This window comes from Periplaneta americana, chromosome 4, assembly GCF_040183065.1.
Source record: "Periplaneta americana isolate PAMFEO1 chromosome 4, P.americana_PAMFEO1_priV1, whole genome shotgun sequence".
NCBI lineage: Eukaryota > Metazoa > Arthropoda > Insecta > Blattodea > Blattidae > Periplaneta > Periplaneta americana.
The window spans coordinates 156,062,091-156,088,984 of NC_091120.1; the positions used below are offsets into that span (position 1 = coordinate 156,062,091).

Consider the following 26,894-nt stretch of genomic DNA (forward strand, 5'->3'; position numbering starts at 1 on the left):
TTCATTAATGCATTATCTACATGCTGCAGACAAGACCTTCTTAAAAGATTTGCAGTGTTTGTCTGAATTCCTGTTCCCTTAAACAAGCAAGCATAGAGGTACCATAAAACGTACCAAATTATTTACGAACACACTACACCCCTCAACCACATATCCCGGTAGTCTAACACCAAAATCACTGGCAACTTCTTGCTAGCTGGGAATATCTGATAAAAGGACACATCTCTAATGTGTTGCAGATCGCCACCCAGTTTTCTTAATAGTTTTGCAGAAAGTATTCTGAATTCCTATTCCCTTAGACAAGCACGCAGAGGTACCACAACACGTGCCGAATTATTCTTAAATTATCACTTCGTTGGAAATGTTTTTTCCATTAAATTTCCAAGATTCAAATTTTCACAACAGACAGCAGCAATAACTCTACACATAAAACTCGGGTGTTAGAACAATGAACTGGTATAATATTAATGCCTTCACTCTTTATTCATCCACGCTGCCTCAGAAGACAAACTGTCAGCATTCGAAATTAAAATAGGCTATATTTGTAAGTTATATCTTGGGTTTGTTTTACCCATTTTCAGTGTTCTGGAACACACAATCGGAAAGAGAAAAGCCTCAAATTCATAATTTGAGAACCAGTGTTGTTTGTCTTGCGAACTATCCTACCTTATGTTAAACCCGAAAATTTAAGGTCAACAGAGACCGAAAAAATTCGAGTACCAAGATCCAAGAGTTTCGCTTCCTGTAAAAAAAATGTGTATTTTGATGTAAAGGTGCAACTATCTTTGACAAAATCAATTATTTAGCCAGTGTGGGGGACAGCAAATAGTTTTGATTGAATCTACTTTATTTCTGTTAGAGTTTCTATTTGTCATTTTACCTCTTATTAACTGTTCGTCACCTGCTTCTACTTCATCGGTCGGTATCGCACAGCTCCTCCAAATTGTAGCACTTCCTCTCGCGCACCCCGGACTACCAACGGCATGTGGCATTCTTATTAATTGGTCTTCACTTGCGCTGACTTTGCCGGTTGATCCACAATCGCTTCTCCTTGATGTATTTTCACTTGCGCGCCTCGGACTACCCTCACTGGTCGTTCTCTCAGTCTGTGCCCCAGCTCCCCAAACAGCATCTTCACTGGTTCCAGCTTCTTCTTCCATACAAGGTTTTCCTTCTTCACTCTTCTTTCTTCTAAAGGGATCTGTGAAAACAGTGCTGTCTAGTTTATTTAGGTATGCTCTAATATCATTCACTGCCGTAAGCTCATCAATTCTTCTATTTGTTATTTCTGATTCCTTCTGCCCGCTTGATGAGTTATTTTTCTTATCAGTCCTCTCTACGCTTCTAGACTTCCTGTTTCGTGATGCACTTCTGTTTACGTGTGGTGTCGATGATGCTCTATTTCCACAAGTCTCTATTTCGTTATTTTGGGACAGCAAATAAGACTCACATGCATCGCCAACAAGTTCCTGCGAACAGCAACAAATGCCCCATGGTTTGTAAGAAATCAGCAACTGCATCAAGAATTGGGAATTATTCCACTAGAACAGTACATCCATTCAATGCCAAAATCTTTCTTCAACAAACTTCCTGGCGTTCCTGGAGCTGTGGCATATAACACTGGAGCAAGATCTTGTCAGCCATCTAGATTTAAAAGGAAACTACCTCAGGACATCTTTCTTAGCGATACTGACAACTCTTCATAAATTTAACACAGAAAATCATTAATCACATTTTTGTTCTCATAGTTCACAAAAATAGTTAATTAATTTAAAAATAAATTTAATTAGAGGAGACTTTACAGCCAACCTCATCATGATATTGTGTGTGGGATAATCCATAATTTAACAGTGGTCTGTATAGCAAGTTTGCAGGTCAACCAATAAATGAAAAGAAAAAAAAAAATTATTTAGCAGTGCGATATGTTACAATTTTTAAATTACATTGCCTTGAGTTACAGTCAGGGAACCAGACAATAGCTCGTTTTCCTCTTGACATTTAGATTAGATTAGATTATTATAGACTGTCCTGATTGCCTGCACACATGGACGGGAAATAGCAAAGCAATATAGGCCTACTATCATTACTTCGAACTGTATTTTTATTTTTTACATTTTGTTTACGCAATATTAAAAAGCTTGAGCGTTTTGTGTTGAATTAACATCGTTCTTCCCTTTCTTAAAAAAAAAAAAAAAAAAAAAAGCTAAATTAGCTCGCAAAATTTAAGAAGCAGTTGTATAGATTGCAACAAATTTAATAAGTGGTTCGGGTGGAGAGAGAACCTTTATGGCTCTAGAAACAACAGCTAGTAAAATGGGATTGAAAATAAATGAAGAAAAAATTAAACATGATTATTGGTAACAAAAAGTTCTGTATGGTTGTGAAACTTGAACTATCACTTTGAGAGAAGAACAGAGATTAAGGGTGTTTGAGAATAAGGTTCTTAGGAATTATTCTTCTTAGGAATTGGGGCTAAGAGGGATGAAGTTACAGGAGAATGGAGAAAGTTACACGACGCAGAGCTGCACGCATTGTATTCTTCACCTGACATAATTAGGAACATTAAATCCAGACGTTTGAGATGGGCAAGGCATGTAGCACATATGGGCGAATCCAGAAATGCATATAGAGTGTTAGTTGGGAGGCAGGAGGGAAAAAGACCTTTGGGGAGGCCGAGACATAGATGGAAAGATATTAAAATGGATTTGAGGGAGGTGGGATATGATGGTAGAGACTGGATTAATCTTGCTCAGGATAGGGACCAATGGCGGGCTTATATGAGAATGGCAATGAACTTCCGGGTTCCTTAAAAGCCATAAGTAAGTATTGGTAACAAAAAATAAAAGAGACATAACACAAATAGCACACAAAAATATTAATCAATATAAATATCAGAGGGTATCTAGTTTTGTATATCTTGGCTCCTTAATTAAAGATACCAACAGCATTAGTGAAGAAATTGATAGAATTCGAAATGCCAATAAAGCATATTTTGGATTATTGATGGATTTTAAGTAAATGATTCTTACAAGGAAAACGAAATGTAATCTATATAAAACCTTGGTTAAACCAGTGCTAATATATGACAGTAAAACATGGACCCTATCCAAGTACGATATGTCAAGACTGAGATCATTTGAAACAAAGATATTAAGGAAAACATATGGCCCAGTATGTGATAAAGGAGATTGGCGTATAAGGTATAATTTTGAGCTTTACCAACTCGTCACCTGAGTTTTTAATGTTTCTAACTCCACTTTTTAACAAAATCGAGTTATGGTATACAAACGAATCTCATGGACCTAAAGAATATAAATTGATCATAGAATTACAAAAGAAACAACCTAATAATATTGCAATTCGCAGTTCTTCTTAGTCCTAAGTCCGAAAGTAACACTTATTTTTGTTCTTAATGGTTGTATCTCCAGAAGTGAATCACATTGCTATATAGTCACATGATTACATAAGGAAACATGTTGACAGCAACAGTGGAAAATACAAGGAAGCACACAGTGATGAAAGATAGTGATATTATTAATAGTTGATAAGTATTTTTTTTTATTTTATTGGGTTATTTTACGACGCTGTATCAACATCTAGGTTATTTAGAGTCTGAATGAAATGGTGATAATGCCAGTGAAATGAGTCCGGGGTCCAGCACCGAAAGTTACCTAGCTGATAAGTATTAAAAACACGTTAAATAATACCAACCTTCAGTGTTTTTTAAGAAACTGTCTGAATGCATATTTACTCATATGAACTAAGAATCATTTTTTACATTTACGATTCTGATGAAGTTCAGAATGAACAAGCATACGCAGTTATTTTACCACAACACCGACTAGGGAAGAGAAAGATGCCAATACATTTTGAAGGGAAGAAGTAAATAATTTTCTTGAAACGAATGTGTAAGACAGCCGATCACTTTTATGGAAAATCGTACTGTTTTAATAATTTAGTGCATAAATAGCTAATAGTATACTTTCTTGCTTTTAATACAGGCAAGAAATATTCCGTTCTCAGAAAAGGTTACGAGATCCAAGTCAGTGTGTGAAAACATCAAGAATGGAAGAAGAGAGCAAGGAACTAAATATGTGGATGGGAAAGGAAATTTAAAAAGATTATCCATATAGAAGGGAAAGACCTGCCGTACTACATGCAAGTTCAAACATATGAAAAAATTCTGCCAGCCAAAAAAGTTAATATTCATAGTTAATTTTGGAAAATTAAGCTGTGGTCTGATTCATGTGTTTTGCAAAACAAAAACAGTATTATGTCAGTAGCTATTTGGCATTTTCTAAGCACTAACAAACACATAAAGAGTGTAGAACCAGGCTGTAGTCTTGCATAGAAGATTGATGTTGTACTAGTGTGAAAAAAAAAAAAGGATATCCAAAAGTATTAATATCTCTGCAGTACCTCTCTCTGAAGTAAATAATTTCTTTACACGAGTGAATTATTTTCCAGATAAAGTATGTGTTAAGTTATGACAGTGAGTTTGTTGCTTTAAAGCTTTTCAAAGGAAGGAAAACAAGGGAGCAAGTGATAATATCTGAAGGTAACAGTATTTCTTTAACAATGCCCAGCACATCTTACAACTATCATGTGACCATTCCTTCTGCAAAAGTAAAATACCTGGAGTCAATATGTCCATACATGCCCATAGTTGATGTTCAGTTTTACAAAACTGTGTTGGAAGACTATTAAAAATTACATATGTATGTTTCTTTGGAGATACCCCTTCTAATAATAAAAGAAGTCTTGAAGTTATTTTGCCAAAGGTTCCATCTCCAATATATTTGTTTGAAATACAGCCAAATACGGCAATGTAAACTTTTGTTGAAATGTGTAATAAACACATGATTATGTACGTAAAAGTACCATGTAAGTGTATTTTTCGTATCTTCCCTACCAACAAAATGCTACGCATCTTAACCTTTAAACTCCATTTTCTCCAATTTAGGTTTTGTGGAGATAGAACTATTAAGTATAGCGACGAACTATGTAAATCCAGACGTTTGAGATGAGCAGGATATGTAGCACGTATGGGCGAATCCATAAATGCATATAGAGTGTTAGTTGGGAGGCCAGAGGGGAAAAGACCTTTGGAGAGGCAGAGATGTAGATGGGAAGATATTAAAATGGATTTGAGAGAGGTGGGATATGATGATAGAGACTGGATTAATCTTGCTCAGGATAGGGACCAATGGCGGGCTTATGTGAGGGCGGCAATGAACCTCCAGGTTCCTTAAAAGCCAGTAAGTTAAGCAACGAACTATGTAAGTCTTCTGATCTGGTTAAAAGAACTAAAGTGTCAAGACTACGGTGGGCAGGGCATGTACAAAGAATGACAGAATACGACATACTCAAGAAAGTTATGGAAAATAAATCTGAGGGAGGGAGAGGTATGGAACAACATGGAGTTTTGGAACACTTGAGACGGTTAAGAATCAAAGGATGGTGGCTGGTTGCCAGAGATAAAGAAGTCTGAAAGAAGATTCTAAGAGAAGCAGAGGCTCATAATGGACTATTGTGCTGCTACTGATTATGATGGTTCGGGTGGAGCGACTGAATGGCACCACTGGCTATAATATAGACCAGCCTTGTCAAATGATGTCCTTAGACACAAGCGTGCTCTCACTGTACCTGTAGCAGATTAGATGAGAACATACCAAACAAAAGGGGTATGTCTCCTAATCAAGATTAGTGGAAGCCATAGGCGGGGTGTGCTGGTTACATGCATGAGAACATATATATTTAACCACCAGTATTTAACCCAGAATGGAAACTTTTAGTTTTGAGTAAAGAATGTGGTGGGGGCACACAGCACATAATATGCACAAAAAAAAAGCATCACAAAAAATGTACAGACCATGGAAAGACATAACGAAAAATATCCTGAAGTATAAAAATATTGATGGCCACAAATTGTAATTTAACAAAGAATTGACTTCTGATGTATGTATATGAAATTAATTACAAATTATATTAATTTTCATTTCTAATTTTTATACATCTTGATTACACAACCTTTAACACTGTATCACTGAGGAATAAAAAAAAAAAACACATACATGGTGAGTCAGTGTCCACTGAAAAATTCTCCTTTTGTCAAGCCTCATCAGACGGTATACAATTATTTTCCAACATTCAATTATTTTTTTTATTTTCAGGTGACAGACTGATTGTTATAGCAATAGCTTGCTGAAAATAAAGAGACCTGGTATAACACTTCCTGAAGTGCCAAATAGAAAGCTTCAACTTCACCAACATTTGTAATTCTATAACTTGATTTATAAAACGAGGAAAGTAGGCAAATAGACAGTAGGATCCATCTGTAAAAATCTGAAGTCATTTGTTATTAGGGAACCTACTATGAAGTTTCCAATGCTAGCGATTTTAAGCTACAGGCAAGTTACTTTATGATGGCAGCTCCTGCCTGGCGACGCAGTGGTTTGGGCAGTGGCGGCTCTTGCATATCTCTCAAGAGGAGGAAAGAAGTTAACAGCGCAAAATAACACCTTCTTGAGAGAAACATGCTAAAAATTAGCCTTCATGTATACATGTAAGACCAGGTAGTGTTGGGGTTGGCCTTCCTTTTTGTATAGCAATAATCTGTTCTTGGAAACTGATTTCCTAAATTGTCCAAAATATGTGTTTTCACTTCCATTCATTGTTGAATAATTGCACAAATTAGCAATTACAAGGAAATTCACAACCTCACAGCACTTTTCGCGCACACTACAGCATCACACGTGTTGGAAGAGACTAGCTACTAACACGTAACCTAAACCGTTTTACAGAAGTGGGAATGAGAAATGATCTATTGGGAAAGCGAGAACACTGCACCTACCCACGTGGTCTGTGTTGCCACGTGTACATTTTACAAGTTCCGTATCACATGCCTTTGAAGAATGTCAGTTCTTGTAAAGTCATACTACCATTATTGTTCAAAGCTGTTGGTGGCCGATTAATTTTTCTTACGTTAAAAATAATGTAGTTTGGAGTACTTTCAATTTCAAATATATTTGTACAAAACTGACAACTTGGCTGCTGTTCTGTCTAGTAGACAATGAATGGAAGTGAATTTCAGGGGCCAAAAAGCTCTGTGATACTAACGTAGAACTTCTTCCTCTTTGTTTTATATAAATCCAACTTCAACCTTGAGATATTCTCGAAAGTTTCAAACCATGAATAGTAGCTTATATAAAGTGGAATGAATAATATATTTTGATTTATAATTTTAAATAAAGTTTATATGGTGTATTTCATAGCTTTGCGTTAAAACTGTTTTTATTGTCTCTCCTCCTAGATGTGTTATAGTCTGGTTGAATACAGCATCATTAGATGGCAGCGGTAGTGAGCTTGCTGCAAGACCAGGCGGTTTCTATTTCCCGCCCATGCGCTGATTCAGAGGAAGATCTCCTCCCTATCCGTTCATTTACTTGCTTTAAAAATCTGCTTCTTTCTCTGGCCGCTAGTGCGCTGTTGTCCATGTGTGTTAACTGCAGTAAAGGAGGAATGGATTGACTTTCCTCCACACAAACAATCTCGCATCTTTCTAACAGTTTTCTAGCAGCACATGAGTGCACGTCGTTTAAAACTTGATCAACCGGGTTTTCTTATAGTTGTGAACTTAAAAATTATCGAATCTTTCTTGAATTTCAAGGCACACATTTCATTTGGTATTTACTTTCAAAACAAGTAAAACGTGAGGAAAATGTTCCTCCCTTCCCTCCCCTAGAAACCGCCACTGGGTTTAGGCGAGTTCATTGTCTGTTCGAAGGGGTGTTCATTTCAGTCTTTCCCTGGCTGCGTTAGCGGTCACATCTTGGGAGCGTTAGTGTGAGCATACAGTCACACTAAGGACATACCACACCACTGTCTTGTGTGTTCCAATTTAATGTATGTAAGTTTCATTTAGTTAAATAGTTGTAGTGTTTCTGTTTTGTATTGTTTAGTGTATAGTATATTGTCTAGATTCACTGCTATTTTCTATTTGTGAAAATGCTGCATGTTAGATGCAAACTGAAAGGTGGGTATTGCATTCGCAGTTGCAAGCAATGTGTAGCATTTTATGAAGATAGTGTCTGAAGAAAATACGTAACAAATGTTGGAAAACTTGTAGCAGAGGTTACCGCTGTGCCCAAGGGTGCTCCAAAATCAACTGTGGACAACTTTAATGAAGCTGTCATAAGACAAACCATAAAAGAGTTCTATATTTCACAGAAACAGAGGCCCACACTTAAAAAATATATATTGAAATTGAAAGACTATCGACTTTCAGGAAGGTATCTCGATTTTGAGGAAAGTTAATTTAAAATTAGGATTTCATTGGACTATTACTCAAACTGCTGCTCATTATATTTCCATGTTAGTTTACTTCAGTAGTGTTTATTAGTGACTATTGTTCCGGAGTATGAAGTGAACACAGTGACTGGAGCTCAGAATTATGCAGACACTGCTATGTGCAAGAGAGCAATGTGAGATTTCATTTTTAATATGACTGTATTTCCCTCACTCCCTCCAGCTAGAAAACGCTCGCTCCATCTCCCTTCCACACTCAAATCTTCTCTCTTGCATTGATGAGCTGTCACCATAAAGTAACTGGGCTGTACATCTACACGGTTCAATTTTCCATGCACATACACATGCAATTTGGGATAAATATTGCAAGAATAAAGTTTAAAACTCACATTCAATTAAGATGCATGAAGATTTTCTCTCTCCATGGTGCACTGTTTTGAATGACATTTTTTAAAGTTGAACCGTATAGATGCACCTTAAGACATCTTTAGGAATGTCTCCGTATTTATTTCATTCTTGTAACAAAAAGGAGAGAAAGGCTGTAACCTCGTCATGCTTCGTAAAAATTTATTAAATTTTATAGTAATTATGTTATTTTAACAGCATTATTTTTGTAACATTTCAATGTCTTTCTACTCACATTATTTCAAGTGCTTTAAATGCCTGACCACTGAACTTTAGAACTATAGTCCTTAAAAGGATAATGGAAAAAAAAAATCCTAATTGCACTTTTGAACTAGATAATATTTTAATCTTGTTAGTTTCTATACCTTCATACATTATTGATCAACAAAATGTTCGTGGACTGTTAACCTAAGACAGTTCTGTTTCTACAATGGTGATGTTTGGATAGCAGAATTCCTCCCACTAATAAAATAGAGCAAGACTAGAGAATTTCACATTACATCCCAAATGCAGAACCAAGGGATACTATCTATGTATGAATAACTGAATATAAGAATTATATAGGTGGGTAATACAAAGGCAGTTGAAAACTTCACTTGCAACATACAATAGACTGTCATTTTCTTACATTCCATGAACATAATGACATGGTATCCATCACTTTTACGCCTTTCCCAAAGGGAATTTCGAAATTTTCAATTGGGAAAGAAAAAAAAAGTCACAACTTGACCCGAACACACAATACTTGGGTCCAGAGACAGAATTCCATTGAATATTAATATACAATATTTAATACAAGAACAATCTTAAAATTTAAGATTCCAGTGTCTCCAGAGAAAATAGGGGAGAGAGAGAGAGAGAGAGAGAGAGAGAGAGAGAGAGAGAGAGAGAGAGAGAGAGAGAACATTACTGACAAATTTAATACCGACCAATTTATAAAAACTAATTTATTTTTCTTTCCTTTCTAAAATTAAACAACCACTACATGCATCAGAAAATTGTGTTACACTTACATAAATATTCAACAAAAGTGTATGTACAGAGATAATTACGTGTTACAAACTTACAAAGAAACCATTATACGAGAAGCAGATGGTGACACGAAGTAATTTAGTAAAGAGATAGTTTAGAATAACATTTCTTACAGAAAAACTCACAAAAAGGAAATACACCGCTAAAAATATGCAGTAATTTATTGCAGTGGATTGATAAATGCATTGTCACATTGCAATATTATAATAGTGGTTTAGCTAAAACGTGAGAATTTAGCTCAAATTTAACAACATAAACCAAAATGTTATGTCTGAAATTATTCCAGTAGTTCTTGTATTTTTTATACAATTAAATTAAAATAACACTAGTATGCAAATTTTAATATCCCTTTCGAATCTAAAATTTATGATTAATCTGAGGCAAAATCTGCAAATTCTATGCTTACTCAGCAAGAAAATTTAGTGAAGAAATATTTCTGAATATTTGAGGTAAATAGAATAAAAAAAATCTCATCGCAAAATTTTAACAAAACAAATTTAAATTTAAAGTGCTAAGTAAGAGCTACCATTAAAAACATTCTTCAAAAGAATCACTTCTAAAAATTGCTTGCTGTCTATACTTCTAAAAATATACATACATACAATATAGCACAAAAGTATTCTTATACATACCACATTCTGATATGGGTATGGTAAGAGATAAAAGCCCTACAATACAGATTAAAAAAATTCGGTTGCCTCATAAAATTTCAAATGCATTTTCGTGCTTAGTTTTGTACACATTCTGTCATGCAGTTTCTGTATCAACAAAGTGGTGGCGTGCGTGGCGTCAGCAGCGAGACATTGTGCCATCTGGAACAAACCACAATCTCATTAACCATTATATGCAATTTCACAGAATAAATACATTTCCTCTGTAGTCCATAAGATACCACAAAAAAAAAACAAGATATGATTCGGTACGAGGGAAATAAAATACCTTGAGCAGAAACTGTCCAGACAGGTCTGAACCTGAATAACATTAATAAAGCAACTGGAACTTTAGGTGCTGTGAGGCAAAATAGAAGAACTTCTCTACAAGAACTGAAGAGTGAATTTGAACACTATAGCAGTAACAAAGAAAGATTCGCCTTCAGTTACATTCCTTTTAAAATAAAAGAAAGAAATAAAAGTTGCACAAATTCCTAAAAACAAATCTGAAACCAAACACACTTCAAAAAAACACCAGTTTCAATATTTGAAATATTGTTACAAAATTATATTAATTAGATGTGATTATTGTTTGGTTTTGGTATTAGGATACAGTTATGAACATTTTGGAATAAGAAAATCGGGACCTCTCCATGCTATTTTGTACCCCTATTCCCATCGAGACATGTTTTGTAGTTTAATTAAAGTTTTACAAGTATCTGATACACTAGGTTTTAAAGATATGTCATACAGTAGATGTTTCATAACTTCGCAGTCTTTGCTGTATCCCCATTGTTGATTTTGTTACATTCGGTGGTCTTTGTACACATTTCCAAAACTTTTTATTCAGTAATTAATAAAGTTTCGCGAATGAAAGTTTGACTCAAGATGGCTTTGAGTCCAGAAGTCTCTGCAAGAGCAGCTGCATTAATTGATGATGGATGCACTTCCATTATGTTGTGAATGTGCTAAGAACTACGAGTTTTTTCGAACTATAAGACATTATCAAGAACAACCACCTTATATACATGAAGGTCATCTGAGGTTAACATCAAACCAAGATGAATGCTTTTTAACTTCGTGTTGGGAGACTATTGCCCGTGTGCATCATTCTCGATTAAAATTTGACGATGTTAAGTCGGCATTTGACCACCTTCAACACCAATTTGCGGAGTATCAATCTCGATCAAAGTTAAACAAGCAAGTTGATGATCAAATTTGATCACAGGTGTGGGACCGATTATGTTGAATTGAACATGGTCAAGTCGAGAAAACCAAAATGGCAGCACGATTTGACGTACTTGATGGAATTGAAGATTAAATGATGTATCTTGAACACGCAAATCACTGCGGAAATAACAGAATTGTTGTTATTGTAGAATGAGTAAGTTTGTAGATGAATAATAAAAATGTTTTTTTTTTTCTCTCAAAATAGACCAATGTTTTATATATGTTTCTGCTTTAGAAGATCGGGACTTTACTTGAGGACAAAATAGTATTTAGGCCTAACTGTCCAATTTTGTTAACGTAGTAATAAAGTAGTTATTCTATGCCGGTAATAATATAGTAAAACTAAATGACCATTTTGTAGAATGCGAGATTATCACTTATTAGCTATAGATTTGCCATTTGAAACTATTAGGACCTACATGACGTTTTGGACAATTAGGCTATTTACGCTTGAATTAAGAGAAATTACACGGATACCTTCCTTTCCCTCTTACTCCAAAATTCCAATCTTGTGAACACAAAATAAATGGATAAAATTCAGAACAAGGATACTTTCCTTTCCCTCTTACTCCAAAATTTCAACCTTGTGCACACAAAATAAATTGGCACTAAAAACTTCCTTTTCATATGCATGATGATGCGTATTCAACATATACAGACGAATTTCTTCTTCTTCTTCTTTTTTTTTTTAATAATTGTTAGCGAGGTATCCGTATACTGAAATTTTCCCAAATAAATTATTGGCACTGAAATGTGTCTTTTCGTAAGCAAGATTATGGGCATTCGACAAACACATACAAATCTGCTCTTTTTAGTAGCCTATTTCGAGATAATTGTCAGTGAGGTATCCATATACTGAATGTTTCCCAATTATTATCAATAATATGAAATAACCACTGTATAAATTACATTACAAATTATGTGGAATTCTGTAAACACGTATAACTCATGTTGAATTGTGAGGTTAAATCCAACAAGGTAGCCTGCTTTTCTCTTAGAGAACTTCCATCAGTACTTTTATTCTCTAATATGGGTGCAGAATTGCAGACGAGTTCTAAAAGAATTCCCACTTCGAACTGTGAGAAGTTGGGTGCTCTTTTCTTTTTTCTTCCATGATTATTGAAACTTATTTGAAAACTGCGAGGATGTTTGAAACACTCCGACAAACAAAAACGAAGCGATAATTGACAGAGTGCATTCTTTTGCAGTTTTATATGTGATAACCTAGCGCTCAGATGATTCTTCTCAAGTGAGCGTACGTCAGCTGACGGTACTGAGTTGATCGAGGGAAAATGTCAGTGCACCGCATCTATAACATGATCATTGTCAAGAATTAATCATGTTTCCGTGATTGCTAATAAACGGGCTAGATGATCGAGAATGGTGCACATGGCCATATGTTACAGTAGTAGAGACAAGAAACAGGTGCATAAGAACATTAAGAAGGCAGCCTTTGAGTGGCCTTCAGTTGACACATCAGCATCAATTTGTCTAGTTTACTCAAGAACACATGATTTGGACAGTGGAGCAATGTTCTCTCAGTCAATTGAATTTACAGAGAGGGCATTATGGGCCACCACTGCTACCTGTTAAGGTCTATTGCTTTAACCCTCAAACTACGCACATTCCCAAACCCACACTGGCTGACTACACTAAGGTTCACTGCATATCCAGGTATCGAGCAGGCAACACCCCTGCCATGCATCACCAGCCAGCGATTGGGGAATGCTGTGGAATGACAACAAAATGGAAAAATGGTGACTACATAAATGCCTAATATGGAGAAAAATGGGAGAACCCCGAGAAAAACCCCAACTGCGACCTTGTCCACCACAAGTGTCACTTTGGATTTTTCAATGAAAAATCCCAGACCTAACGAACTCGAACCCAGTCCACCTGTGTGACAGGTCAGAGGTCTGACCACTCAACCACCATGGGGAAGCTCTCAGCCAATTGAGGTTCAGCCTCAGGTCTCCAAGTTGAAGTGAAAGTGTGGAGAAGACCTTGAGAGTGTTATACCCCCTGTACCTTCTCAGCAAGAACTGAAGACCTCGTGGAATAAGAGAGTAACAAACAAATCTATAATATACGTTTACAGGAGAAAGAAAAATAATTTTAGGGACATATTTCGTTAGGCCTATAATTACTAGCAGAGCCATTTGACTAATCAAGGATACAAGTTTATTCAACTATTGGATGCAATCATTTATTGTTATAAATGAATGCTTCAAAACTACTTTTTTTTTTTTCCTAAGTCACACATTTCATTAATTTTACGTTCATCCTTTTTCCAAGGAAGTATTCAATTGCCAATGAAAGAAGTTCTGTCGTGGCATGGGAGGATATCACCTTTCAACCTCTCACCAAGTTTGCGTTCACAAAAAAAATGGGGAATTCAATGCACACTGTTATATCACATAGGTACAGTATGATTATTTAGTCCTGACAGTCGCCGGAGATGTGCGTCTAGGTCAGGCAAGTCCTTTTAGTTATGCCAAGAGGTGTATGGGTTATTCACTCTCCTTCAAAGCAATCTGATGTCATGCGTGCAGTATGTTTCCAGTAAAATTAAGCTGTATTGCATTCCTTTACAGACCACTCGCCCTTATCTCTACTCTGGAACTCTCCCCACTCCTATTACTTCCCCTCTTTTGCATTGCTGAGCTGTCAGGACTAAATAGGTCTGTACTACTTAAACATCTCATCCCTTTCACCCTTCATGTCAGCAAAAACTTGATTTTGATGCCCAACACCACCAGACATCACATGCTCGACATCAGTCACAGTTCCTAGAGGATGTAAAAATCATTACTTTGGGTTGGCCAACACGAAATCCTAACCTCAACTCCTTCAAGTATGTGTGGACATGATCAGACAGCAAAACTGCCAAAAAGTTCTTCACACTGGCTGAGATTCGGGCAGTTCTTCGTAAGAATGGAAAACAATTCTACAGATGAGATCTGCACTCTAATTGCCCAGATGCTGAATAGGATGTGTTAAAATAGTTCTGTGTTTATTCAGTGGCAAGAGATTTATGAAGATGAATATGTACAAAATTAATTCAAGTGGCACCAAAACCACATAATGCTTCTATTCATTCTCAGTTTAATTTTAATTTTATTTGTTAAAATGTACATATTGTATAAATAGATGTTTATTAAGTGATCTTTAAAATATTATGACAATATATATCATGCAGAACAGCTCTCCTGTAATTAAATATGCATTTATAAAAAATGCGAGTTACGATTTTTTTGCTCGGAAATGTAGCTCAAAAGTCCAAAGTCCACACTGAACCCGTAAAACCACGAAAGAAAAATTTGAAATCAATAATAACTGGGAATCAAAAAAAGAATGAAGATTCTGGACATTTGCAGTAATGGTGTTACAGTAGTACTGAAAACATCCCAGATAGAAATATATATTCTTATTCTAACTTCAATGAGACTGAATACAATGGGAAGAAAACCAAGACATAATCCTTCCAGGAAACTAGTTCGAGATAATCATAACTTCCTCATTCCACTTCATCGCCTGAAGGCAGTTCAACTTTCATAGTAATTTTTACAATGGACAGCTGTGAAAGCAAAGTTGCCTTTTGTTCACTGATATTTACAGTAGGCAGTAAGGGATGAGTACTTTGAGTACTTCCTGGAACTAAGGTTGTTTTGTCCTGAACTACAGTATACAGTATATACACCCAGAAAACTGAATTCAATAACAGATTATGTTCTAACAGAAAACGAAATTTACTGTTAATAGATGTTCGCATTTTTACAGAACCGAGTTGTGAAAGTGGCCACCCGATGTTAAAATTTAGATCTTCTATCAATAACAGTACTAAGAACTTATGAAGAAGTCTGTTTGACAATTTACTGAATGAATAACAATTAACAGCAACAGAACTGATATGAACATTTAGTGGAATCCATTCAGAAGGCAGCACTGCAATTACTCGTGTCTGAGGCACAATTAAAAAAATAACCTTTCAGTGAAATGAGAATTTAAAAAAACTCTAAACATAAGAAATATAACGGAATTAAACTTTCTTTGGACTTCAGACAGCTCACTAGCTGAGTGACTTGTAATCACTAGACACCTGGTTTACAGGTGGTTGTCATGGCAACCACAGTTAACTTTGTAAGTAACCAATCTTCGTTTGATGCCCCCTGTTCTTTCCACTCAAGCTTGTAGGTGATGCTGTCACATTATCGAACATATTCCACTTGGCTGACTGGCTCCTAGCAGTAGCAGCAAGTTGCCAACACTGCCATGACAGCAGATCTCCAAGTCTAAAGAAACGTTAATTCTACTGTAGTTACAAATACGGCTGGATAATAAAAGAACCACTAGTATATTGAGAGGAGCTGTTTTGTAGTAGAATAATACTACATGGGAGAGTAAATGTATATACAGTAATAGGAACAAAGTCTGCAGAGTCCTGGAAATTCATTAGGAAACTACGAACTAGTCAGGTGGAAATGTACTAAATATTATACTATATGAGGAATGGAGAGAGTTTCACAGAAATGTATCAAATGTACGAAGATCAGTTTCGTTAATCAGAAGACAGAATAGAAGGAAATTAAGTTTATATAGACTAAGAACTTTTAGAATTTTATGGAATTTTCTACAAGAACAAATATGGAAGTCCAGGAAGTATATCTATGACTTAATGCTCACTGAATTAATAGATTTTTATTGTTATTTAAGTAGGTTATTTTACGATGCTTTATCAACACCTTAGGTTATTTAGCATTTGAATGAGATGAAGGTGATAATGCTGTGAAACGAGTCTGGGGTTCAGCACCGAAAGTTACCCAGCATTTGCCATATTGGATTGAGGGAAAACTCTGGAAAAAACCTCAACCAGGTAACTTGCCACGACCGGGAATCGAACCAGGGCCACCTGGTTTCACAGCCAGATGCGCTAACCATTACTCCACAGGTGTGGACGAATTGATGTGGATGGAAACTAGAATAGCACGGATCATCCTAAGACAAAATGGATAAAAAAATAAATGCAGTAACTCAGTAACTTCAGAACAAGACTTTCTTGCATGGACATCTTTTGTCTCACTCATTATCTGAAAAAAATATAACGGCATAAGAGATTTTTTTTTTTCAGACCTCAGAAGTATGTAATTCTTCGTAGTAAACTCTGGGACAATTTGGAGATAAAACCATTTTTGTATATCAACACAAAATTACTGAAGTTTAACACTGAGGAACTCTACCTTTTCGTTTATTTAAGGTACCAACACTAAGTGAAGAACAAAATAATTTGAACAGACTCGAGTAGTCTAAGAAAATGACTTCCACGATTTTTTGTTGACAATTACAATTTATCAAATACTTCAAATAAACATGGGTAATTACTGGTGCAAAAAAACTGCACATGAAATCAAGAACAAACCTGGAAGGTGCTGGTTGTTCATCCAATAATATTTAGAAGATACTCAGGCATGTTGAAAGCTAAGAACATTAAAATCAGAGTACATACCATGGAACAGACTTCTGATAATAAAACCCTTTTATTTTAAAAAGGCTTATTTTGTAAAATCATTCAGTAACTTAATGAACTGAAGTAGCTCTACTTCCATTTTTTTTAACTTTAAAACTATACAGCATACTGAATTATGGATTAGTTTCAGGAACCTCCTGTATTCTCATCCGTTTCTGAAAGAATGCCCCCTTAACTACCCCCCCCCCCATTTCATTTTTAGCGACTAGGAATTAAATGTTCTATTTATGTGTCAAATTACCTAAGCACTTTCTATTCCTTTAATTTAAGTTTCAACTGTTTTCTATATTCAGTCCCACTTCATCATTTTCGCATCTAGCTTAATAATAACTTAAATGGTAATTTGCAACCACAGATGCTTATTTTTAAGCAAATCGTAATTTGTGTACTATATTTTTCTCACTTTGTAACTTTCCCATCTCTTTTCTGGAAGAAAAAATGAAGTTGTTACCTGTTACCCTTGTACTTTTCTCTGATAGCTTGCTGAGGATATGTGGTGGCATTTGAATAGGTGAGGTTAAGATGGTGAATGCACTGTTTAAGATCTTCAATTTTGTAGCCTGTTGCATCTTCCAGCTCTTGAGACCACACCTCCTGGTCAAGAGTGTGTTGAGCAAGTGCTATGGATGCAGCTGCCATTTCTGAAGGAACAAACTGCAAATATGGATCAGCCTCCAAAAGAGAGAGCTCACTCAGGTACTGAAACAAGTATCACAGAGATAGTCATCAAAACAAAATTATCTTCAATAGAGTCACTTTTTTTTTTTTTCTTTTTTACAGGTTTCTATTCCAAAATTACAGGTCATGGATACTATGAGGGGGGGGGGGGGGGGAGTGATTAAGAAAAATACTGTAAGCTCAATTCAACAATATCCTATGTGAAGACAGGATCAGGTTCCTAAAATTCATTACAGTAAAAACTTTTACTAACAGGAACTAACAGGAGTTTTTGCTTAATACAAGCAAGCAGGGGCTGAGAGAAGCTAAAATCAATTATGTCATTTCACTAAAGGTACGGTCACACGTCGCTACTTTTGCAGCGCTGCAGTACAAAAAACTGCGCAACTTTCGTACTGCGACATGTGAACAACGGTGCAACCCGAAAAGTAGCAGTTGCCGAACCTGCTGCCCGGTACTTTTTCATGCTGCACGCAGCTTAGAAATTGCGACGTGTGAACAGGGTTCTCAGGGTTGCAGCTGCAGCATTTTTGATATCGGTTTTGTTGAAACTTTTGCTGCGGTTGCCACCCAAATGTGCCAATGATACTTTTATTGTTTGGATGTATTTTAATGTTAGATGTGATGAAAATGAATTATTTGTAACAGTTACTAAATGCACAACACAGTCTGAGTATACTTGCTGACGAAATAATTCATTTCTTTTTTTAATTTTCCGTAGCATAGTTTCAAACAGGAGGGTTGCCAACACTGATTATGTGTATATGCTGTTTGTTATCATTTAAGTATATAGGCATTTTTAAAAGCTTTATAGTAAAAATAATGCCAATTTCTGAATACTAGTTAGGACAGAAAAGCAAATAATAGATAAATAAGCTATCACGTAAGTTTCATAATAATGCGAACATAACCACAAAATGTATATTGAGAAGTCAACACTGAGCTGAAAACCTGTAGCAAGACTGCGGCTGCAAAAGTAGAGCCTTGTGTGTGAACAGAAGACTCGCAACCTCCAATTGCAAGTTTTGCACCACTCTGGTTGCGCAGCACAAAAAGTAGCATGCAGCACCTACTTTTGGCTTACGTGTGAACACGACACACAACTTTTGCAGCTGCAGTACAAAAGTTGCGCAGCAAAAGTAGCGACGTGTGACCATACCTTAAAGTTGGCCCAGAAGTTCCACACCATAAATAGATTATAAATGAAATATTTGAAGTGTCATTTTATAGGTGAACAATGTTGACTACTGAAGAGCAAGTAGAAGTCATTCTGCTATATGGACATGAAGGCTCTTTCAAAGGGATGTTGCAGCAGATTTTAATTGACAGCATCCAGATCAAGAGCCAATAGCGCACACCACTGTTTGTAGGTTGCTACAGAAATTCAAAAGCACAGGTAATGTGGAAGATGCACCTCGAGCAGACAACCAAGCACATCAGCAATGGCTGCGTTCAGCCGGGACAGCGCTGCAGTAGCGATTCATTTTTGCTGAGTTACAGCAGCTGTTGGTGGCTGAACGACCAGACAGCAAAATGTCCGCTGTGTTTACAAACAAACACGCCATTGTTCTGTCTACTCCGGCACCATTGGTTGATGTCTACCCCCTCCACTTTCGCTGGCTAGCAGCAAGCTTGCAGCGAAAAAAATTTTGCTACGAAAAATGGCAGCCGCTATTCCAGCGCTGTCGGCCAGCAAGGCGTTCAGTGCTGTCACTATTTCAGCGCTGTCCCGGCTGAACACAACCAATGATTGAGGAAGCTGTCCTGGCAAAAGTGTATTGAAGCCTGAAGAAAACACATCAAAGAAGCTTGAAACTGGGCATTCCCCAAAAACCATTTAGTGCATCTTGAAAAAGCACAAATTTCATCCTTATAAGTTGCAAATACAGTGAAACATCGCTAATTCGGAATTCGCGATAATTCAGACCACTTTTTCTTAGCACAAACACTTTCATATACAGAATGATTCATAAGTCACTGCACAAACTTCGTGGGTGTAATGTAGGGGTAAAAATAAGAGTAAAATGTTATATAGCACTTTTTCTGAAATTGGTTTATTTCAGAGTTATGCAGCAGAGTAGGAATCGCAAGTGCAACACAGAACAAAATTAATTCCTCCCAGAGTTGAACTAAACAAAGGGATCACAAATTCAACACAACATAAGTAAATTTACCCCAAAATATGTTCAAAGTGACGTCCATGAAGGCGAAGACAGTGACATGATAATTGTTGTACTGCTCTTGGAATGTTACAGACCCGGTTCAACTCATTCCACACAGTATCAAAGCCATTTTCAATTTGCTGCCATAGTTCTACTACATTCGGAATTTCAGTACCATAAACAAGTGTCTTGAGACAGCTCCAAAGGTAGAAATCCAGGGGGTTAAGATCTGGTGATCTGGCGGGCCAAGCAACTGGTCACACATGAACTATTCACTTATCGGGATATGCAACATTGAGATATGCCTTTGCCTCACGACTGAAATAAGCAGCAGGGGCAACATCATGCATAAACCATAAGGTGGTTCGTATAGCAAGTGGGACATTTTCACCCAATTCATATTAATGCTAACATAAGGTCTATGGAATACAATAAATGAAATGAAAAGTGACAGTACCTTGGGAAATACCCATATACACCCATTTGAAAACCTGGATCACCCACATATGGTAAGAAAATTCTCATTTTCATTTCATTATCGAAAGCTCTTCCTCTTTTCCCATTTGAATCTTGCAAGGAATGCCATACTAGCCACTGTACGTTCCCCTTCTTAAATTTGTGCAAATCTTTGTAACTATGTTTACAAGCTTCTCTGCAAGATTTATACCTCAAAATGTTATGTTTTATTTAAAGACACTCGCAACTGCCAAGGTTATATCAGTCACCAGTGTGCCAGAATTTTGTCCCACAGCAGTTTTTACATGCCAGTAAATCTACAGACATGAGCACACTTAAGGTTTATACCCTTTCTTCTGCCTTATACAACAAAAATATACCTCGTCATTACGATTTTTTAACTTTACTCAACCACTTTGAGTCACCTATTGAAGTAACTCAAAAAGTTGGTAGTATAAACTCAATGAGTGAGTGGCAATGTTTATTAATATCAAATAGTGTCTTGTCACCCATCTGTTGCGTCATCTAGAGTTACTCAAGGATCAAAGGTCAGTGCCAGCTTGAGTGAGAGAGAAGTATGTTTTAATACACATGCAAGTCAGAACTCAGAACTGTCGAGTGATGGGTAACTCAACATTATTAATATCTTCCATTCACTTGAAGTGTGAATGGTTTCTTGGAAAGATGGGAGGATGTGGAATTTTTGTGCAAGGTCACATTCTCCAATAAAGCAAATTTTTATGTGAACAGTGAGATAAACTGGCAGCAGTTGTGCTAACTGTCCGATCAAAAAATCCACAATGGTTTACAGATGAGGAACAAGGCAACGACAGCATCATGATTTGGTGTGGTCCATGGACCTCTATTTTTTTTTTTAGGACACAACAGCAAAACATATTCAACTAATTATGTTGGTGAACTCATTACCAATGTGGACATAAATGGTGCAAGACTGGACACCTCACACCCTTTACAGCATGTAAGTACGTTAGTGACTGTATGAGAACTTCTGTAAATAGGGAACACCTGGAATGGGCTCCCTGATCTGCAGACTTGAATTCATTGGATTTTGCAATATGCAGAAATGTACAGCGTGAAAATAAGGGACAAATAGCATCTGCATGAGTGAACTGCATTTGAGTGCAGTGCTTTTACATCTGATTTGATGACTGCATCCTGCGAAACAGGGGCGAATGCCTACAGTTGTGTTTTGACACTGGTGGCCATTATATTGAACAGATATTGTAACCCAGTCTATGGTGTGGAACTTTTGGGCACTCTGTACATTATACTGTACTTACATATTCTTAAATACCCATTCAATCTGTTATTAGTAGGGCCAGAGAGTTCATGTCCTACAAGCCTAATAAACACGTAAAACCTTAAAATATGCCAATAAATATGCACTAATAAATAAATTAATAGTAATAAGCAATAAATGTAATAATATTATAGATCAAACTAGATTAAATTAAACGTATTTACTGTTGCGAAGTTTAAGTACGTGAATCACTGTCCATACCTTCCCCAATCCAGTGATAATGCGATAAACATTCCCAAACTCTACAATAATTAGTGATTCTGAACTGGTGTACCACAGCACACTACTGTGCCATGAAATTCACTAGGTGTGCCGCAAAACTTTCAATAATCTCCTTGTAAAAATATCCCACAATATCATGAAATATTATGCATTTATAAAATATGCAAATATATGCAATATAAAATTTGGTTTGATAAGCTTAAATGTTGATTTGTGAAGACTATTACACTTTTACTACATCATAATATTTTTGACCAATAAAACGGTACGAAAGGATGTCTTTCAACCAATCATGGCTGCTTATCGCACGATTTTATCGCATCCCTAGCATTTGTTTAATTTTATTGCTTCCCTAGCATTTGTTTATTTTTATCACTACCCCAGCATTTGTTTATTTTTATCACTACCCCAGCATTTGTTTCTTTGTTTGCCAACATTTCAAACTGCACTGGTCTGGACGTCAAAAAAACAAAATTACAAACCACTCCAGTCGATGCACAGCAGTTTCAAATATGACTTCGCATTGGCATTCAAGAACAAGAATTAATAAAGATCACTGGTCATAGCTATGCATCTTCCCTGAATCCCTATTTACAAATAAATGAAGAGCACCATTTGGAAATCCTGAATAAGTTGGGGAATACACCATGTACATCAATGTGTTCCACTTCTTTCACGCACACGTCTAATATAGCATCAACTGAACCACTAAAACATTCAAATTTGAAAATTGTACTTTCAATAACTGTTTCTTTTAAAATTATTCATGTTAATTTTTTATGTCATCATCGTTAATTAAAACTTTTCTAACTCTTGTTCATATTATTTAGGTTATGTTATAGCTTTTGCTATATGATATTATGGATAGTCACATATCAGAGATTGTTAATACTAAGATTTATTGAAAATCATCTGTCAAGTGATGTTGATTACTGGGATCCGAATAACTGAAGTGGAATGCAACTGTTTTAATAAAAATGAAATTGAATCAACAAAACCTTCTTGACTAGTAACCGTCTACAGAGTTTGATGAAGATTCCATAGTTTGCACAACTGATAACAAGAAAACTAATCATAACACACTACTGCCATCTAGCATGCATCTAGCGTAATAGGCTATTTGTAATGTTGAGATGGTACAATAATACATTTGAAGACAGTTTTATTTTCGTAAGTCAATATTTTATTGTATTGGAGTACTTCATTACTTGAAGTCTTTATATACTTGTAATAGTCAATTAAATCCCACTGGAGTTTTGATTTTCTCTAGATAAATCAAAATCTCTAGTGAGATTACTGTTGATAATTAACAGCAATTAATTACAGCCAAGGAAAGTTATATGCAAATGCATGAACTTTCTGGCCCTAGTTATTAGTGAACGAACTTCTGCAAACAGGGTATAATAATTTTACAAAATTACAGTAACATTTTCAAGTACCAGTACTTCAATTAAATTTAAAATTTTCACATGCAAACACACAACATTTCTGCATGCTTACTTTCAATCGAGACATCTACCCAATCTATGCATTGCAATGTAGCTACTGCTTGATGTCAGTGCCACACTGGTGTGACTATACCTTTATACAGAAATAAACATTATGAACAGGTTCAGTATTTCACTAAAAGGTTGTGTGTTCCTCATAGGATTTTCTTTCATGTAGGGTTTCTTAATAGTAAGAATCAATTACTACATTTATGATAGTTATGCCAGAACTTCTGAAATCATTTCTTAAAAAAAGGAATGTTAAAACTAAGTTTTACTGTACTAGGTGCGATTTACATTGCATTCCATTTCTGTACACGAGTTTATACATGAACTACAATGTCCATGGGATAAGAAAGAGTAGAATTAGGTAGAGAGAGGGAGAGAGAGCATACCAAAAAGATCGTGAGGAAGAAATATATTTTAGGAGCTTACAACCAAATCCAATGTTCTCAAAATACTATGGTTAACATATATAAAGTAGGTTGTTAACTGCAAACATGAACTCACCATTGCCAGGAACATTGTTGTATCTGGAAGATCAGTTGAAACAGCAAAATTCGTAATAAAGCTTAGAATTGTTGGTACAGAGAGATCGAAGGCAAGCACTTTCAGAATAAGATGTTCCATTCTCAGAACTTGTTTCTTTGTGTACGTGTCATCAGTAATGTACACAAACTCTCCAACATCAGGAGGATAGATTTCTTCGTATTTCCTGCAAAGTAGATTCACACATATGAAATTCTATAAGGCAATTAAGTTGAAATTGAAATTTTATAGCTATAATGAAATACAGAAATAGAAGTAGACCTACAATATAATAATGATAAACAACCAAACTTCATATTAGTAGGCTCTTATTTGCATTCCACGTAATTTTAAGAACTATAATGGGATTTTATGTAGTGAATCCTTACTACAAATTGCAGTTGTAACTAGAGGACAATGAAACAAGGCAAAAAGTTCTAATAAGTATAGATCAAGAAGCCAGCTGTTCTGAGATATATCATTGTGCCCACCAAATGAATATGCCTCATACATTTGCAACCACAGGTCTTACCTGGCAGACTTAATGGTCGTCTATACCTCTATTTTTTTTGTAACATAAGCTACATGAACATTTGATGACGAACCAAATCTGAAAGTCATTATTTCCAACAAGCAGTTTCAAATATCACTGCTGAAGTGCTTGGAAAACACATATACAAACATATACACACTATTGTATAAATCCTGCTTTTGTTATTCATACAACCTTAAAAACAAACATGAAAATCACTTTAGGGTTAAGGGCCCCTTCAGACAATGCCACTACAAGCTCGTTAGTGGCACTGCAAATGGGAGTTTGAAGCACTGCTTAATACACTAAATTTTTGTAGAGAATTTCAGTCTTCCAATGAACATGGGCGTAGAGGGAGATATACTTTTGGCAACTTCACTCGTACAGAGAAAGAAAATAGAAGTAGAGTCTGGGTTTTGGTTTTGGAAAGACAAAATCGAGAACTATTTCACACTTTGACAATTTATATCAGGACTATAAAAAGTTTTTCCCCCATATTTTCGCATGTTTAAGAAATTATTTCAATAGCTTCTAGCATGAATTATCAATGGAATTCAGAAGACAAAAAAACGTGGCACAATAGGCTGTATACTGCTGTGACAGTGTAAGGAATTGATGGCCCAACAGTCATCAAACAGCAACGCTATTAAAATAGTGGCCTTGTCTGAATCCTACAATTTAATTCTTGATACTAAGATGGGAAGTGCCACTTTTAGTGGCAGCCACCAGCAGCAAAGGCAACCACTTAGACCATACATGGGCACAATTTTCGGTTATGTGAGGCACTCTATTTGAAATAGTTTGTTTACTAGGAGAGGAGACTGCAGAGTAGGATGGGAAATATAAACTGCTGTGACCTGCGTCACCTTATCATAATCGCTAAGGCGGTCAGTGGCGAATTATTAGGAAAGCACTTGGTTAACACGAGAGACTCAAACTTTTATTCAATTTGGCAAATTAATTCGGCAGCTTTAATCATAAACCTCTTTACTATTTCTCCATCATTGAATAGATTTAAATCACAGGTGAGAAATTGCGTAACTAGCCAATAATATTCCATCAATTTGTCTACGTTTATTTTCTTGAATATTCTGGCGTTTCTCAAGATTACTTAATAGATTTGCACATTCTCAACCTAAAATAATTTCAGAAAATCATATTTCGTTTTCTACGCACATTTGATTTTTTTTTTTTTTATAAATTTCTTTTGGAAATAATACGTACAAACAACATTTAATTCCTCGTACCTTTTAATGCAGCGTGTTTAAGGTATAATATCGTATTTAGTATACTATGCAAATGTTAAGATCATAAATTTTGTTCGGAATAGTATGAAAAATAACATTTCATTTGTCTTACTTTCCAATTCAGCATGTTCTTTACGACATAAGGAGTAATGTCGTATATTAAATTTATTAATGCCTAATAGGATTTTCGAGCATAACATACATCGTATGTTCTCCCCTTCTAAACAGTAAAAAAACTCTTCCTCCCATTTCTCATGAAATAATCATTTTCTAACGTGTACACACTGCTTTGATAATGCCATTATGCCACCACTGATATTGCTTATGAAACCGATATAGAACCTGCCCACGCCTAGGAGCTACGTGAGGGAGGAATGGGGACTGTGAAGATGATGTCACTCACAGCGATAAGCTCTGTGAAGGTCAGTGAGGCACAAATTCTCAAGTGAGGCACAATGCCCATGTATGACTTAGACCATCTGTAGTGCCATTATTCTGTGCCCATAACTTCATGTGAAAGAGACCCCCCCCAATTTATATCCATTATTCATAAGTGGCAACATTTCTAAAAGTCACCTTGTCTGAAGGGGCTTTAATTGTTTTTAAAGTGACTCTCATACTCTTACTGCCTAGTCAATCTGACCTGCTGTCTAAAAAGGCTGGAGATCCTTAGTCTAAACCACCACTTCCACAGCAGCACCAGTTTAATCGATGCATGCTCCATGTGACTCAGTTCTCCAACAGATTTTTAAATTTTGTGAATCAGGCCTAAAAACTCAATAGACATCATATACACTGCTGTACTCAGTGATTCTTAATTTTTGGTGCCTGAACTTCCAATTTCGAGAGAGAGGGAGGGAGGGAAAGAGAGGAAGGAAGGGAGAGAGGAGGGATAGAGAAGAGGGGGGAAAGGAAAAGAGAGAGACGAATATATATAACAGTATGAGTATGAAGAACAAGAGTGTCACAGAACCTGAATTGCTTTTTACCCATAGGATCAATAATTCTTCGAGTTTTTCTGAGTTCATGAGGTTTCCTAGGAAATTAAAACCACCTCTCCCCAATAACTTATTTACTATTCTGACTCTCCTTTCCTTGTTGGAGAAGACTAGC

General features: G+C 36.0%; 1 protein-coding gene across 3 annotated transcripts in view; it reads right to left on the minus strand.

The window, feature by feature from the left end:
- Positions 1–8,857: 8,857 nt before the first annotated feature.
- CycA (cyclin A) overlaps positions 8,858–26,894 on the minus strand; it is a 30,333-nt gene continuing 12,296 nt past the window's right edge. For all 3 annotated transcript variants that reach the window (XM_069824193.1, XM_069824190.1, XM_069824191.1), the window contains exons 4-6: positions 23,985–24,189; positions 17,600–17,847; positions 8,858–10,556 (exon numbers count right to left, since the gene is read on the minus strand). In XM_069824193.1, coding sequence (XP_069680294.1) covers positions 10,508–10,556; positions 17,600–17,847; positions 23,985–24,189 — 502 coding nt within the window. In that variant the 3' untranslated portion in view covers positions 8,858–10,507. The remainder of the gene's footprint in view (positions 10,557–17,599; positions 17,848–23,984; positions 24,190–26,894) is intronic.